Source organism: Suncus etruscus, chromosome 4 (genome assembly GCF_024139225.1).
Source record: "Suncus etruscus isolate mSunEtr1 chromosome 4, mSunEtr1.pri.cur, whole genome shotgun sequence".
Classification (NCBI taxonomy): Eukaryota; Metazoa; Chordata; class Mammalia; order Eulipotyphla; family Soricidae; genus Suncus; species Suncus etruscus.
This window is the reverse complement of record NC_064851.1, coordinates 129,073,220-129,089,559: the sequence shown is the minus strand read 5'-3', so window position 1 is coordinate 129,089,559 and position 16,340 is coordinate 129,073,220. Positions and strand designations below refer to the sequence as shown.

General features: G+C 32.2%; 1 protein-coding gene and 1 non-coding gene across 2 annotated transcripts in view; both read left to right on the top strand.

The window, feature by feature from the left end:
• Positions 1-16,036, top strand: part of SGCZ (sarcoglycan zeta) — a 1,030,117-nt gene extending 1,014,081 nt beyond the window's left edge. The window contains exons 7-8 of the mRNA XM_049772438.1: positions 10,575-10,698; positions 15,293-16,036. Coding sequence (XP_049628395.1) covers positions 10,575-10,698; positions 15,293-15,484 — 316 coding nt within the window. The 3' untranslated portion in view covers positions 15,485-16,036. The remainder of the gene's footprint in view (positions 1-10,574; positions 10,699-15,292) is intronic.
• Positions 4,120-4,226, top strand: LOC126007384 (U6 spliceosomal RNA). The gene has a single exon (XR_007494960.1). It is a non-coding gene; the product is annotated as a U6 spliceosomal RNA (small nuclear RNA).
• Positions 16,037-16,340: the final 304 nt, after the last annotated feature.

Genomic DNA, 16,340 nt, shown 5'->3' with positions numbered 1-16,340 from the left:
ACATTTTAGTTTAGAAAGTTACTGAGATCTTTTTATCTACATAATTGTATTAATAATAAAGGAAAAACCAATATTTTAGTAAATTTGTTGGAAGATATTACTGTAAAAATAGGCCAGAGTATTAAAAAATGACCATTGATATTTAGAATTTTCTGATGAAACTTCTTAAATAATTTCCAATATAATTAGTTGATATGCATAACTTTAAACAAAGTAATTGTCAATAACAAGAGACCAAGGAATCTTTTAGTGATCAAGAAATTTGTTAAAAGACAAATATTTTTTACTATATGTAAAACTCAGGGATTAAGAACGCTAGAAACAAAAAGAGGTTTTCACAGTGTTTCTTGTAGTTTTGATTTATAACTCTTTTCTCAGTTAGGAATTCCACTTTTATTGTTGTTGTTGTTTTTTTTATTATTGGTTCTGGTCCATAACCATTGGTGGCCGGGGATTACTCTGGGCTTTTTGCTAAGAAATTACTCCTGGAAGGCTCTGGGAACCATATAGAATGCAGGGGATTTCCATACCCACTACGCTCTTCCTTCAGCCCAGAAATTCCACTTTGTTATCTAATTATTTTATTTTTCTACAGCTAACAAGGCTGTTTGTGTCAAGAGAACAGTCTACATATTTGTTTCTGATCTTTAGTGCTATAGGAGCAGTACAATGCATCTCATAATAGTGCTGATAAACATTTGTTAATATGAATTATTGAAAATTAACAAAACTATAATGGTGACACTAAATAAATTAATAAGAGAATATGGCAGCATTTATTAATACATCACTAAGATATATGGTTAGTATTGATTTTAATTGTTTATGACCTGTTTTAATACAAATACCAGAATTTAAATTCACTTAATATAAAAATTCTAATTACAAAGTTATAAAATATCCCAAGTTTCCCTCCTCCCCACCTCACACAGACCTGTACTACAGACACGCTTTCTACTTCCCTCATACAGTCACATTTTGTTATGATGATTCTCAGTGTAATTATTTATGTGACTGCACCCATTACTCTCTGTGGTGCTTCATGTCATGAGCTGGAACTTACAGTCCTTGGAAGGTCTTTGGAGGGACACTTGGGACATTGGTGATGGGAATGTTACACTGGTGAAGGGTCTTAAAAAAAGAAAAAAGGAGAACTCAGAGAGCCTGCCCATGAGAAAGACCCATTATCTGAGGACACCACACTTCTCTTCATGTGTATTCAATCTCTGCACTGCCTGGGAGAAAAAAATAAAATTATAAAATAAATCTTTAACGTGTTATTAATTAATTGCTCAGTTTTTATTTCTAATTTCCCATATTCTATTGCAAAAGAGAAATAAGGGCCAATTTCTCTTCTAATTATCTGGCTGACATGACACAAAATTCATGTGAATATGAATTAAATTATAATAGTATGTACTGTTTTTAGTTTCCATCTTTAAATTATTCATCAATTATTTAAATATAGAGTTAAAATATTCATCTGCTAGTGTTGAAAACAGATTAGCAATCCCAAAACGTCACTCATCTAAATTTTAAGACTGAAATTGAAGCTGTGCCCAGTAATGATGGGATATTTAATTATTTATTTGTGTACAAAAGATTTAAAGTAGAGTGTCTAAGATCTTTACAAGTTTTCCTGACATATTTTATTTTCAGGGCAATAAAAGTAATCTTATTCAATCCCTAATTTTAATCAACAAGAAAATAAAATGATAATTTGGAGCAGAAAGACCCATATTGTCTATGATCTTGTTATTCTAAGAATAAAAATTTTTGAAAAGAGAATTTAAAAAGTTTGTGGGTTATAAATAATATTTAGTGAAGATATTTAGGTTTCCATAATTTAATCAGCAAATACTTTATGGAAGCTTAATATATACCATATTTTATATAAGTTTCCATGCTATTATTTTGACCCCATACCCAGCGGTTCTCACAGGGAAATATCCAGCTGTATCATCAGGGGTTGCTCCACAGGTGTTCAGGGAGACCGTGTGTTCAGGGAATCAATCTCAGCTCTCCTGCATGTAGCTACAGATTTTTATACTCTCACCAATCCCTCATGCATTTTTTTGTTTTTTGGGGGGGCCATATCCAATGATACTCAAGGGTTATTTCTGATTTTCTACTGAGAAATTACATATGATGTGGAAGAGGGGGAATCCATATGTTGTTCTATCAAATTGTATCTCGTATGTATAAGGTAATCACCCAACCCACTGTGTACAGTCACTAACTCCCAATCATGTGCATTTTGTTTTTGTTTTTGTTTTTTTTGGGGGGTCACACCCAGCAGCGTTCAGGGGTTACTCCTGTCTCTATGCTCAGAATTCGCTTCTGGCAGGCTCAGGGACCATGTAGTATGCTATGATTCGAACTACCATCCTTCTGCATGCAAGGCAAATGCCCTACCTCCATACTATCTCTCCGGTCCCGCATGTGCATTTTAATTGGTTTATTCATTTTATATTTTTTAAATTCATTTTCTTAAGATTAAGTCACCATTCTTTAAATAATTGAGTTTCAGGTTTTTTTTTTTTTTTTTTTTTTTGTAAAATGTACAACACATGAACGTAGTAGATTTTCTTTTAATTTTTATATACCGGGAAGGTGATATTTTTCAGTAGGAATGTAATATATTAAAAGATTATGAAAATGCATTCAATATAGTCGTTTGTTATTTGTCTAAAATAGTGCATGTATCAATTCCTCTATTTTATGTTTTAGAAATATTGCTAAGATTACACTAAGTAATTAAATACATTATATAATGCCCTGTGTCTAAAGATTGCTTAATCTGAAGGCCACTAATCATTCTAAGAATTTAACATTAAATATCTAGATTTTTACTGTGTACAATAAATTGGTATTTAATTGACATATTTTTATTCTTTTGTGAATATAATTTAAAACCTGTATTACAATTTGCAGGCTTCAAGTTAATCTCTGAAAACATGAGCTTCACATTTAAGGGTATTCTCCTTCCAGAATATGTCACCATTCATTCAGTAATAAGGACTTTGCCCAGAGACATTCTGTCACAAAGAAATGCAATTTTGCTAATGTTTTTTACCTTTGAGGGCAGAAATGCAAATTAAGTCCTATTTCCATGCCCTCCTCTCCCTTTTCTCTCACCCCCACCCTACCAGTGTTTTTCTGTCCTCTCCTTTTCTTTTTTTCCTCTCATGATTTAGTGACAGATGGGCATAATGACAGGCTTGTCTTAGCTTCAAGTCTTGGAAATAGGCAACAAGGAATTATCTAGAGATCTGTTTGATCTAACTTGGAGAAAAGACAATAATGGTATTTGCAGGCTGCCAGGAAACAATTAAAACTATGGACAATATCATTTGCACATGAATAAAGTTCACTTTACCCTGAAGTGATAAAACATACAAAATTCTTCAATGTTCAGGTCACAGATCCCTTATTTTGTTTGTTTTGTTTTGGAGATCTATCAATGGAGGGTAGGGATTACTGCTGGTTATCCATTCAGAGATCACCCAGGTGGGGCTTCAGAGAACTGCACACTGCTATCAATGCAGGCCCTCACTTAATTTTTTTCTTCTTAAAATACAAATATACTCAGTTTTCCTTTCATTTCATCATGAAAGGTCAAATAACGAATTACAGTCCACTATGTGTTTGGTGCAACCATAAATATTTAGCAAGAACAAGATATATGATGTTTATGTTCTGCTTAAAGTTTAGGTTTCCATTGCATCTTTCAGCCTGTTTTAAAGAACTTTAACTTTCTTATAACGCTGAATATATTTCTAGATACCCAGGCCACTTATTTTATAATTTGAAAATGACATGACACCTTTCAAAATCTTGCATCTTTGAAACATAAAAACCATGCAAAATAGAATGTCTTGAGGGGAAAAGAAACAGATGGGTAAAAGACTTAAACAGAATGTTAATTCCTTTCTCTGCTATTATCACCCAGAATGAAAACTAGTCTGTAGTGTACTGGGGTAATTTTCATAATACTTTCAAAATATACACAGTGATAGCAAGACCACATAAATTTCACGCATTTACAATTTTTCATCAGTCATTTTTTGAAAATATTTTATAATATAATATCTTTCCAATCCATAACAGTACATAGGAGTGCTCACTTCGGCAGCACATATATTAAAATTGGAACAATACAGAGATGATTAGCATGGCTCCTTCACAAGGATGACTCGCAAAACAATACATAGGAGCATATTTTTGTTGGTGGCAGCTTTGTATACAGGGAAAATGCAGTGCATAATTTTACTTGAATTTATGAAGCTATGTTTCCAAGACTCTACTAGAAAGTTCTACATAAGAATCAAGTTTGAGGGGCCCTGAAGTACATCAGGTAGAGCATTTGCCTTGCGTTAGGCCTACCTGGGTTCAATCCCTTAGCAGCTCATGCTGGCACTGTCAGGAATAATTCCTGAGTGTATAACCAGGAGTAAGCTCAAGTATTGCCAGATATGACCAAGACAAAAAAGTACATAAAATAATCCAGATGTAGGGGGTCGATAGCACAGGGATAGGGTTTTTGCCTTGCATATGGCCAACCCAAATTTGATCCCTAGTATATGATTCCTGAGCCTGCAAGGAATGATTTCAGGAGTAAGCCCTGAATTCAACCAGATGTGGCCCAAAGCAAACAAAAGAAATATCCAGGCTTTTCTTTTACAATAATTTCTTATTTTATTTCAATCTCTGTATAAGCAATTCATTATACTCAGATTGAATTACATTGATAGAATTTATAATTGCATCATCATTTTAAAATTAGAGCTTTATATTAAGTTCTAACTTTAAAAGAAACTGCCTATGTTTATCACCATTTTTATACTAATATTGTTGTTGCTTAAATTTATCTTTAAATAGCTTAACATGTGTTTTAAATTACAAAAGATTCTTTTGTTGTTAATTTTAGGAATTTATTTTAGAAATAACATATTTATAATTGGCAATTTTATGCTATGGGATTAAATATGCGATTATTTTTAACCAGAAATAGCACAAATTATTAAAATTTTTTAGTAAAATAAATTGCAGATGTTTTATTCTAAATATTCTTTCTCTAAAATGACTGTAAAATGTAGGCAGACAATGATATAGCATTTATATTATAAAAAAAATTAGCAACAGGGGGCCGGAGAGATAGCATGGAGGTAAGGCTTTTGCCTTTCATGCAGAAGGTCATTGGTTCGAATCTCCGCATCCCATATGGTCCCCCGAGCTTGCAGGAGCGATTTCTGAGCATAAAGCCAGGAATAACCCCTGAGTACCGCTGGGTGTGATCCAAAAACCAAAAATAAAAAAAATAGCAATGAAGATTTTTATTTTTAAAATACCCATAATGAGTGTACTTTTACTACAGTTGATGGCAATTAAACAGTAAAAAATCTACTAATGGTTTCTTCATTTAGATTTCCATAGCCCAATATTTTACAAATTAATGGACAACCTATATATTGAGAAAGGACAATCTCTTTCCTATATATTTTGAAATATTTGTTATAGTTAAGGTAGAATATTTACTAAAGTATTGACATTTATGGTCTTGGTGGAAGTGTCAGTCATTTTATAAGAATTGATGACTTCTTAGGGCGGGAGCAATCTTAAAGGGAGTAGAATGTTTGCCTTGCATGTGGTCAATCTAAGTTTGATTATTGCATGATATGTTGCCCCCTGAGAATACCAGGATTAATTCATAAGAGTAGAGACAGGAATAACCCCTGAGAATTGCTGAGTGTAGCTCACAAAACCAAAAATAAATAAATCTCAAATTTGAGAGGACTAGAGAAATAGTGGGTAGGGTGCTGCCTTATAAGCAGCCAATTGAGGTCTATCCTCAGTACAGGATGTTATCCCTTGAATTCTTCCAGGGGTGATTCCTGCGATCAGAGCTAGGATAAGCCCTGAACACAGCCCAGTGTTGTTTAAAACCCAACTGGTGTAAAATATGAATCTAAATTAGCAAAATAGAGATCATCTTATAGTGACTATCTCTGTCTCCTATCAACTATAGTCTTTTATTTCATTATCCAATTGGCCCTAATTAACTCTTCAAATTATGTTATACATCCTTCATTATATTGTAATTTTTGCATTTAAACATAAATGGATATGTATGTACCCATTCTGTGATCTCTTCAGCTTGTAATATTACTACTATTCAAGATCATTCATTTCTTTCCCTTTGTTGTGAATTTAATATGCAATAGTTATTAGGACTCTATGGGGAGCCAGTGATTAAACCCAATTATTCTTCAAGCAAGGCAAGAGCCATGGCCAATAAACAAATTCTTCTGTTTCTCTCATCTTCTTGTTTTATTTTTATTTTTAATAGATACTTGTTTTGTGTTGAATTTAATTACCATAAATTAACAATATGATATATAAGACTGCATACAGTTTTGAATATGATTTAATGATACATAATGTTTTTGAGATCTCTGATAATTTCAATATTGATTACCTCTGATTTATTAATAATTATATGATCATACACTATTTTGTTTATGCATTTACCTCATGTAGACATTAGGCAATAGCATGCTTATACTGATTTATATTAAAATATGATAGATTTGCAAATTTGCTGCATAATGTTAAAATTACATAAAAATAATAAAGGTTTTAGTAGCTATATATATTTACTAATGGTGTGTTCAGGCTTATTAATGCAGGTAATTTTGTTGTGTATTTAAGGATATTTCGTACATCTTCTAGTCAGTTTCTTATTACTCACTACTGGTATCTCATGTTTCTTTCTATCATTACTGATGATTATGATATTAATTGCTAATCAATAAAGTAAGTATGAGACAAAGATATTCTATGTTTTTTGTATTTCCAATACAATTTGAAGAAAATAATTTAATGATACTATTTCAACTTCTGTCTAGGTTGTTTTTAAAGGGAAAAATAGAATACTTTGAGTATGCACTAATTCTCGGTATGGAGTAATGATTTAAAGATACTATACGCAAGGTTTTAAATTATAGAATAAATTTCCAGTACTTGCATTAGTTCTACAACAATATTACAAATATTATTACAAATATGCTGCTACCCACAAATATAAAAGGAAAATCAAATTATGCATTGATGTACCCTTTTGATTATTTTTATCCTTTTGCTTTTAAGATGCTTTACGATTATGATTTTATTAGGTAACAACCTCATAGAGAAAAACTGGATTTAAATTTTAAAATAGAATTCATGTGGAGCCTATGAGCTTTTATTCAAAGCCTTTTGTTTAATTCTTTGCCTAGGTTTATGTAACAATCATTCATTGTAATTAAGTTTCAATGAGTTTATACTTCAAATTTCCTATATTGCTTCTTGGAAATAATTTCCATTACATTTTAGTAATGAAAATACTTTCTAGTATGTTTAGCATGCGGCAATACTTCCAACATAAGGATTACTTTTCTATTATCCTGAAATTTACAAATAGCTTCTAGAAGCACCGAACTTCTAGTAAAAATCTGGCAAATTATACTTTTTATACTTCCAATTAAATGATATTACATAATTTTAAATCACTTTTTATAAGCTGGATGACAAGCTCTATGTGATATCTGTTTTTATTTTATATTTAAGCTATCTAAATATTTTCCATGAGTATTTTTGGATAAATAATATCACAGTCATATATGAGCTTAATTGCAATGGTCTTTGAAAGTGCTAAATTGTGCTTAAATTTTTTTACTCAAGAAGCTGAGTACTCTTAGATTTTTATATAGAAAAATTACATACTACCTAGAAAAAATGTCTTTTTCCTATTAAACATGTAACATACATATAAATAAATACAACATGCAACTTTATTTGATATGTATATATGTGAATAAAATATGCATGTGACCACAGATATTAATGTGTTAATTCAGCTTTACTTACATCAGTAAATGTTACAATAGAATTATGCTATTCAAATATCCTAAATTTAAAGATTTTAGGCATCATAAATTGTAAATTATGTTATTGTCCACTAAAACTAGTTTATTTTCTAATATTAGTCTGAAAAGTATATTTAAAATAGTTTGCAGGGGCCAGGCGGTGGCGCTAAAGGTAAGGTGCCTGCCTTGCCTGCGCTAGCCTTGGACGGACCGCGGTTCGATCCCCCCGGTGTCCCATATGGTCCCCCAAGCCAGGAGCAACTTCTGAGCACATAGCCAGGAGTAACCCCTGAGTGTTACTGGGTGTGGCCCAAAAACCAAAATAAATAAATAAATAAAATAAAATAAAATAGTTTGCAAGGTAGCTTTAATTTTAACATCCATATTGGATGCTATTCAAGAGTGGTGTCTTCTAAACATTAAATTACCTCCTAATGAGCACATTTAATTTCATCTAGATCAGCAAAATATATAGTGGAAAATGACTTAATTCAACAAATCAATAACTTTTGGGGACAGGAACAATAATGCACTTGTTTTGCAAGGATTAGATCCCTGGTACCCTGTCTGACCACTTGTAGGCATAACCCCTGAGTGCAGAATTAAGAGAAATCTCTGAATAAAGGTGGGTGTGGCCCCAAAACCAAGAAATAAAAAGAAGAAAAAATTTTTGCACTCAAAATAATTCATTAATGTCCTAATATTGCTAGCAGCTTTTCTTTATCATTTTAAACTCTATATTTTATATATATATATAACTGTCTATACTAATCTATGAATGCATAGTCTCATATAGAACATACATGTATGTAACATATATTAAGTATATGAAATTGTAACATATAAAATTTGCTTTAAATAAATAAAAATATTATTTTAGCATTTTTTGCCATTTGGCTTGCATTGTATTGAAAATTCAGCACTAGTTTATTTAGTTTCTTTCTTTTTCCAAGATTGTATCCTCGGACCAAGAGGCTTAGTCTGTGTTAAAGTACTGAGAGTGACATTCTGTCATTGAAAGCCTAGCGATCCAAGCTGGTATTAGCAAAGGGATTCGCTTTCTATTATCCTCCTATTCTTCATCACAGGTCACCTTTGAGTCACACTGCACTCTCTTCTCCAAACCACAGTCACCTAAATATAAACATACTCTCAAGGATTCTGCTCAAGTAGTACAACACATTCTTGTGAGTCCAATTCTGTTTATTTCTCTCCAAATCCCAGGAATCAAGAAAATCCTTCTTCAGCACTAAGAATAAATAACAAGGGGCCTGAGCAATAGTACAGAAGAAAAGGTGCTTGCTTTACACATGGCAACCTGATTTGATCCAAACCTCACATATGTTCTCTTATCCCTGCCAGGGTGATCCCTGAGAGCAGAGCCAGAAATAAGCCCTATGCATGATTGATTGTGTCCTCCCAAATAAATAATGAAAAACTAAAAGATTTAAGGTTTGTGTCTATATGTGTATATTGTGTGTTCATGTGCATGTGTGTGTGTGTGTGTTTAAGTGAAGCAAGATATATTTTATTGAATGAGACTTGCTTAGACTCTAAGAGAGGGAAAAAGAGAAAGTACATCTTCTAGAGAAAATACAGGGTTCTCTACTGTGGGAAATAATGACCAACAACTGTCTGGAGCAATAGTACAATGGGTAGGATGCTTACTTTTTATTTAGCCTATAGATATTCGATTACTATCACATCATTGTTCCCTCCAGGCCTCCAGGAGTGAACCCTGAGGGCAAAGCCAGGTATAAACCTGAGCACAGCCAGGAATGGTGAAAAACAAAATAAAAACAAACAAAATAGTGATCAATGTAAAAAATAATAAAATATAGACAAAGAAGGACCTATACTTGAAGATAAAGACTGTGGCTGAGTAATTTTCAACATACAATTGTAGTGTTTTGTTTGTTCGCTTGTTTGAACTCAACATATCTATCATCTTCTACAACTCAAAATAACTCCAGTGTTCTTATCAGCTTTCCGTTCTATCATCCATTGGTTTTTCTTTTGAAATTTTCAAGTGTCCTGCAAAAAAAAATTATTTTACTTAAAAAGCAGTAAAAACACATTAAAAAGTAATGTTCTGCAATGACCCATTCAAGGGATTTCATGAAGATGTCCAGTGGTGATGTTACAAAGTGACTTTGGTGAGTAAAAAAAAAATATATATATATAGGTTAAGTGTGAAAGAAAAACACTTCCAAATGCTGGTTCTGCTAAATTTCTACTAAATTTTACTCATTTCGGGGAAGGTACTCTATAGGGATAATTTCATGTTAAGTATACAGATGTATTTACTAATGCTGAATATATATATATATATATATATATATATATATATATGAATGAAAGATTAAACTAAGTAAGCTTATCACATGGTTCTCATTTGGTTTGTGAAGGGAAACAACATCAAAAACAAATTGAATCATTATAAAATGAGTGTACATGATTGTGATTGATGTCCACACCTAGCTCCAAAAGAGCCAAAAAAGTAATAAAGAAATTTTAAAAAATCACTCTAAGACTCATTTTCAATGTTTTTTGAAATGGCTGGGGGATTTATTTATGTTTGCCTGGTTTTTGTTTTAGTTGGCTCGCTTTGTATTTAACCTATAATAATTCTTTTCTATTAATGATTCTTTGGATTTTCCTCTTTAGACTTGAATCACCTACTAGGTCCTTGATAATGGAAGCTCCACGGGGTGTCCAAGTGAGTGCAGTGGCAGGAGAGTTCAAGGCATCTTGCAGGAAGGAGCTCCATTTACAGTCCACAGAAGGGGAGGTGAGTATCTATGAGTGGATACTTCAGAGATTAATATTTCTTCAGACAGCATCTGAAATTAGAGGCATACTATTCTATGTGGCAGAGAACTGCTTCTCTTGAAGCATAATTGGTAAAATAATAATGACATTTTGAATATAGAACTGGATACATTGCATGCTATTTTCTTATTAAAGATCCATATTTATTCTATACTGAAAGACAGTCATAAAAATTCATTATAAGTGATGCATTTAAATTCCTGTAGTTTCAAAAATAACACAATGCACTTCAATATGATATCAAGGACAAATTAACCTGTTTTTTTTTTTTTTTGGACTTCAAAAATATTTTGAAGGTTTGTTTTGTAAAACAAAACATTTTTTCTAAAAAAGAATTCAGTTTTGTTTTACTATTTAACCCAATTTTTAATTATGGGGTATCATGTCTATTAATTTCTCCAAAAATTGAGTGCTGTCAAGTGTGATCCAAAAGCTAAAAAAAATTAAAAAATTTTTCAGCAGCACTTACAGGTCTGATTTCGACAAATACAAATAAGCTAAATTAGTTCATGCTGGAATTATAAAAAAATTGAAAGACAACCTTAATTATAGAACATTTAAACAATAATAAAACTATTATATAAGTATGTGATTTATATATTATATATATATATAAATAAAGAACAATGCTTTGTCTTTCAATGAGAGTGACTGAAAATTCAGGGGACTAATTCTGATACATAGGGGAATTTTCTGAGCAAATAGATTGTATAGTTTACAGGTCAATATAAAAGAGATATCTTTTTTGGTTTGTTTTGTCTTATTTTGTGACCATACATCACAGTTCAAGGCTTACTTCGTTCTGCTCTCAGTGGTGGTGATCGCTCCTGGTATTGCTCAGGGAACTATATAGAGTATTGGGATTGAACCTGGATCATCTGACTAAACAAACAAATGAACAAACAAAAACACCCTACATGGGGTACTAATTCTCTGTTCCCTACAAGATAAATATTAAATTTAAAAATATCATAGTAACTCAGCAGATTGGAAGTGATAGGATCACATCCATACATGCTATAGAAACTTAAAAGAAGCTCAGTAATTCTTAATAGCTAGTATTCTATCTGTAACACTCATTTTACCCTTACAAGGTTTATATCCTGGCATAAGAAAAGCATTTCCTCTTTTTAAAAGTTTCCATTCATATAAAGTTGTTTACTAACAGAAATCTTACTCCTTAATGAGGATGAGGATAAGTCTACAGTTTGAAACTTACAAGTTTTGGAATTAATTATTGACATGTAGCTAAATGCTAGCTAAAACAACCCCTTTAATGGATAAAAGAGCTGGAGAACATCACTAGACTACCACATACACTAAGTCCCACAGTCTTCAAAGTTCACTTCATCTATGAAGTCTCCCTCCACATCTGTGCTTTGCTTTCTAAGGCTTTCTTTTTAAAAAAATATATAAATCTTTATTTAAGCACCATGATTACAAGCATGTTTGTAGTTGGGTTTCAGTCATAAACAGAATACCCCGCTCCACCAGTGCAACATCCCCACCACAATGCCCCCCTCCAAAAGCTTTTATTTGGGCATTCCACTTACATTCTACTGTTACTTAGGCTATACCAGTACAAACTGGTGCAAAGTCAGTTCCAGAACTATGTGAACTGTAAGTCTGAGGTTCTGGATTCCATCTATGGTATCAAAACAGCAAAAATAAATCCTATACTTTGTAGGATGTTGTCATCAAGCATCTCTTTTTCTGTTTCCTATTAAATCACTTGGTATTTGTGATTTCTTCTATCAGTGTCACATGAGCCTTCATATCTATATGATGTTTATATTTTGTGTTACATATTTATTATTTATGTTCGATTTCTTAGCCAAAAATTCTGCACATAATATTTACAGTGAATTTATCTTCAAATATGCAGTCCATATGCTCACTTCTATTATGTTTTCACTATTAGTGAAGATAATAATAATCTGCTCATTGCAAGCATGCTTGTACCATGAAAGAGATTCATGGGGCTGGAGACAATAGTGGAACTAAGGTTCTTCCCTGGCATGCAGTTGACCCCATTTTTAATTCCCATTCCCACATATGGTCCCTCAAGAATCATTACTGAATACAGAACAAGGAATAAGCCTTGAGCAATGCCATGTGTAACTCCCACTCCCCACTCTTCCGTCCCTCCAAACCAAAAGAAGTAAGAAGAGGAGAAAAATTATTAAGTATATTAATTCCTTCTAAAATAATATTAAGTGCATTCTCCCTAGTCTTCTCTGAAGAAGAGAGGGTCAAGAATGTGTTATATTTAGTAATATATTAACATTGAAACAAAGAGAAAGAAATAAGGAGACCTACTATTAATCCTAAAACAGTTATTTTCTTTCGCTTATTTGTTATTTTTTTACTTTTATAAATAAAATATTATTTATTTAAAAATTACAACAAAAGCATTATTCCCATTAATTTCTTTTCATAACCATAGTAACTATAGTTTAATATAATTTAACCATTGAAATCAAAAATCAAAAACTTTAATCATGCTTTCTTAACATTGTACAGTGTTGGTAGATGTAATGATTCTTAATATCTTAATTTAAATACTATATGTAACTTGTAAGTAAAAAGTAAAAAACTGTAAAATTATAGAAAAAGTGGTTACAACAAAGCTCTACACTTTAAGTAAAATATTAGTAGGGAGATGTACAAGTATGATTATAAATATAAAAAGTGACCTGTATAGTATGATACTGATATTAGAAAATTGCTATGGGAAGAGAAAATGAAGTGAATATGTATATATCAGCATCAGAAATCCAAGAAAAATAAAAAAGTTAAACATCATTTATGGATACTAATATTTGTATCATGGATGGAAGAGAAATGGCTAAGGTCATGAGTGGGCATTATTTTGCACAGACTGGCACAAATCAGTGTATTACTCTATAGCTAAAACAAAAGAGCTTCTGTCTGCATAAATCTTCCTTGCAAATAAATCAAACAAGCAGTAAATAAATACATACTTAATATAACATTAGGGATTTTTACTACAGAGAAAGTTAAAATTGTAAGGAGACTAAATACCAATTTAATCACATTATCAACATATGGTTAATTAATAAGTATAAGTATTGATGAGTATAATTATGAATGCACATCATTAGCAACTAATGTCATAGTTTTATTCACCATTTTTGAAAAATAACTGTAGCAATTATATTATAGACTAAAAAAAACAAACAACAATGTAAAGAAAATAAGGGACTATTGCTGGAGTAGTAAGAAATACATAGAACAGGAGAGAGAGAGGTGGGAAAAAAATACATAGAAATAAGACATGAAAAAACATGTGGAAAATTAAATGATCCCTGGATCTTCTATCAAATTAAATTTTCCACTAGATATCTATAAGTTACTTGATAATAAGTTATCTATAATTTACTTGATAATAAATTATCTATAAGTTACTTGATAATAGAATTAAGAGATAACTAGTGAAGTGTTTTCTTTGCTCATTAAAATTTGTGATGCATTTGGTCTTTGGTTTTTGTTTTGGGTACCCTGGCTCAGTTCTCAGGGACCATTTTTGAAGCAGAGTTTAGGAAACCATGTACTACTCCACTTAGTCTCTATCCATTCTTCATTTTTAATTTAATTTTAATTGATTTTGTTTAAATTAGTAAAATAAATAAAATGTTTATTAAACTTAAATAAATAATATTAGTTTATAAATTATTTAATAAATTGAAATAAGTGAAGTAATTTTATAAACTAAAACATTTAGATAGAAGGAGTGGTAGCACAGCATAGGGCATTTGCCTATGATGGATGATGGATGGAAGAGGGTTCTAATCCCCTGCATCCTGCATGGTCCCCCAAGCCTTCCAGGTGAGATTTCTTTTTTTCTTTCTTTCTTTTTTTTTTTTTCTTTTTTTTTTCTTCTGGTTTTTGGGCCACATCCAGTGGCCCTCAGGGGTTACTCCTGGCTATGTGCTCAGAAATGGAAATGCTCCTGGCTAGGGAGACTAAGCACAGAGTCAGTAGTAACAGCTGAGCGCCCCCCCCCCCCCAGTGTGATCCAAAACAAAACAAAACAAAACAAAACAAAAGATTTAGCCAATTGGGTACTAAGTACAAATTGTTAATTATGTAGCTTGATATAGTCTTTACAAAGGAATTGTCTTTTAATATAATTAAACATTAAAACCATACAGTTTTATTTGTTATTAGTTGTTTTATACTCAGCATGAGTATCTTTATTTCTTTGTATTTTCTTTAAATGAGGCGCAGTTAAGTAAAATTGGAAGGGTCTGTCAAGATCGTTTGTCTGTGCTGCTTGAAACTCTGAGTTGGACCCTTCAGCATATTGCTTTCCTAATGGAGGATTCTCTGTTGAAATGCAGCGTTTCTCAAAGGAGAAGATTGCTGCAGAGCATTTTGAGTTATACCAGCGGATTTAATTTGTTTGTTCAACATAGCATGCCAGCTAAACCAATAGGACTATCTGTTGTGCCTTCTTATTAGTTCATGCTGTAAATCACTGGCAATGAAGTATGCTAAGATGAATTAAAATTCAATTTCTTTCCCCCTAGATATTTTTGAATGCGGATACAATCCGGCTGGGAAATCTACCAACTGGCTCTTTTTCATCTTCATCCAGCTCCTCAAATACTCGACAGACAGTATATGAACTGTGTGTCTGCCCCAACGGCAAACTTTACCTTTCTCCTGCAGGAGTAGGTTCGACATGTCAGTCCAGTAGCAACATATGCCTGTGGAGCTGAAGTGACTGATTTCTCCTCACACCAGAAAAGCCTTTTGTTACTGTCCGTCTGCTTCACAGTTCTGCTCGGTTTCCCTTGTGATCAGTCCAGAGCTTCTTCAAATGGTCCACGGAGCAACTTTTTCTAAGTGTAAGCAGAGATTCATCGCCACTTCTCTTATATACTGTACCACTTAAGACAGAGCATGTGAGTGACAGCAGTGGAAGAAAATCTTCAGCAGGAAAACTGGATCATAACTCGTGCTCAAAAGGGAGAATAATATAGGTGCCTTTGCTACATGAAGTGAAGCACACAGTTTTAGATTTTTGCAGGACCTGGATTTGAACTGCACATATATACATTACATAGATGAAAATCCCAGTATCCAATGGCAAGATGAAATGGTTAACTCTGTAAGAAAACTAATTCTACAGTCTGAAAGCACAATTTTCCATTCATCTTTTTGGATGTAAACTTTTATCCCCGAATTTTAAAATTTTGAAGCATTATGTAATGCTTGCTTTACTAAAATTTCAATTCAATACATGGTTTTTAACTAAACAAAACAAAATAGAACCGAATTCCACCCTGAGTTTTGTTTCTTTAATTCCAATGTGTTGTTACTCTTTGTCTACTAAGTCTAGAATTTTGTACATTAGGCAATTTTGAAAGCACTCAGCAATATTATCTTTACAGAATTAACAAAATGCCATTATACTGTCATTTGTCAGATCTGAATGGCCTTATATAGTATTTACTTGGCTATTGCATGTGAAGTATTTGCTTTTAACAAAACATCTAATTTACTGCAATATAAGGTAGGACCAAGAGGGAAATATTGATGATGTGGAATCCATAGATTTTATTTTAATTTCAC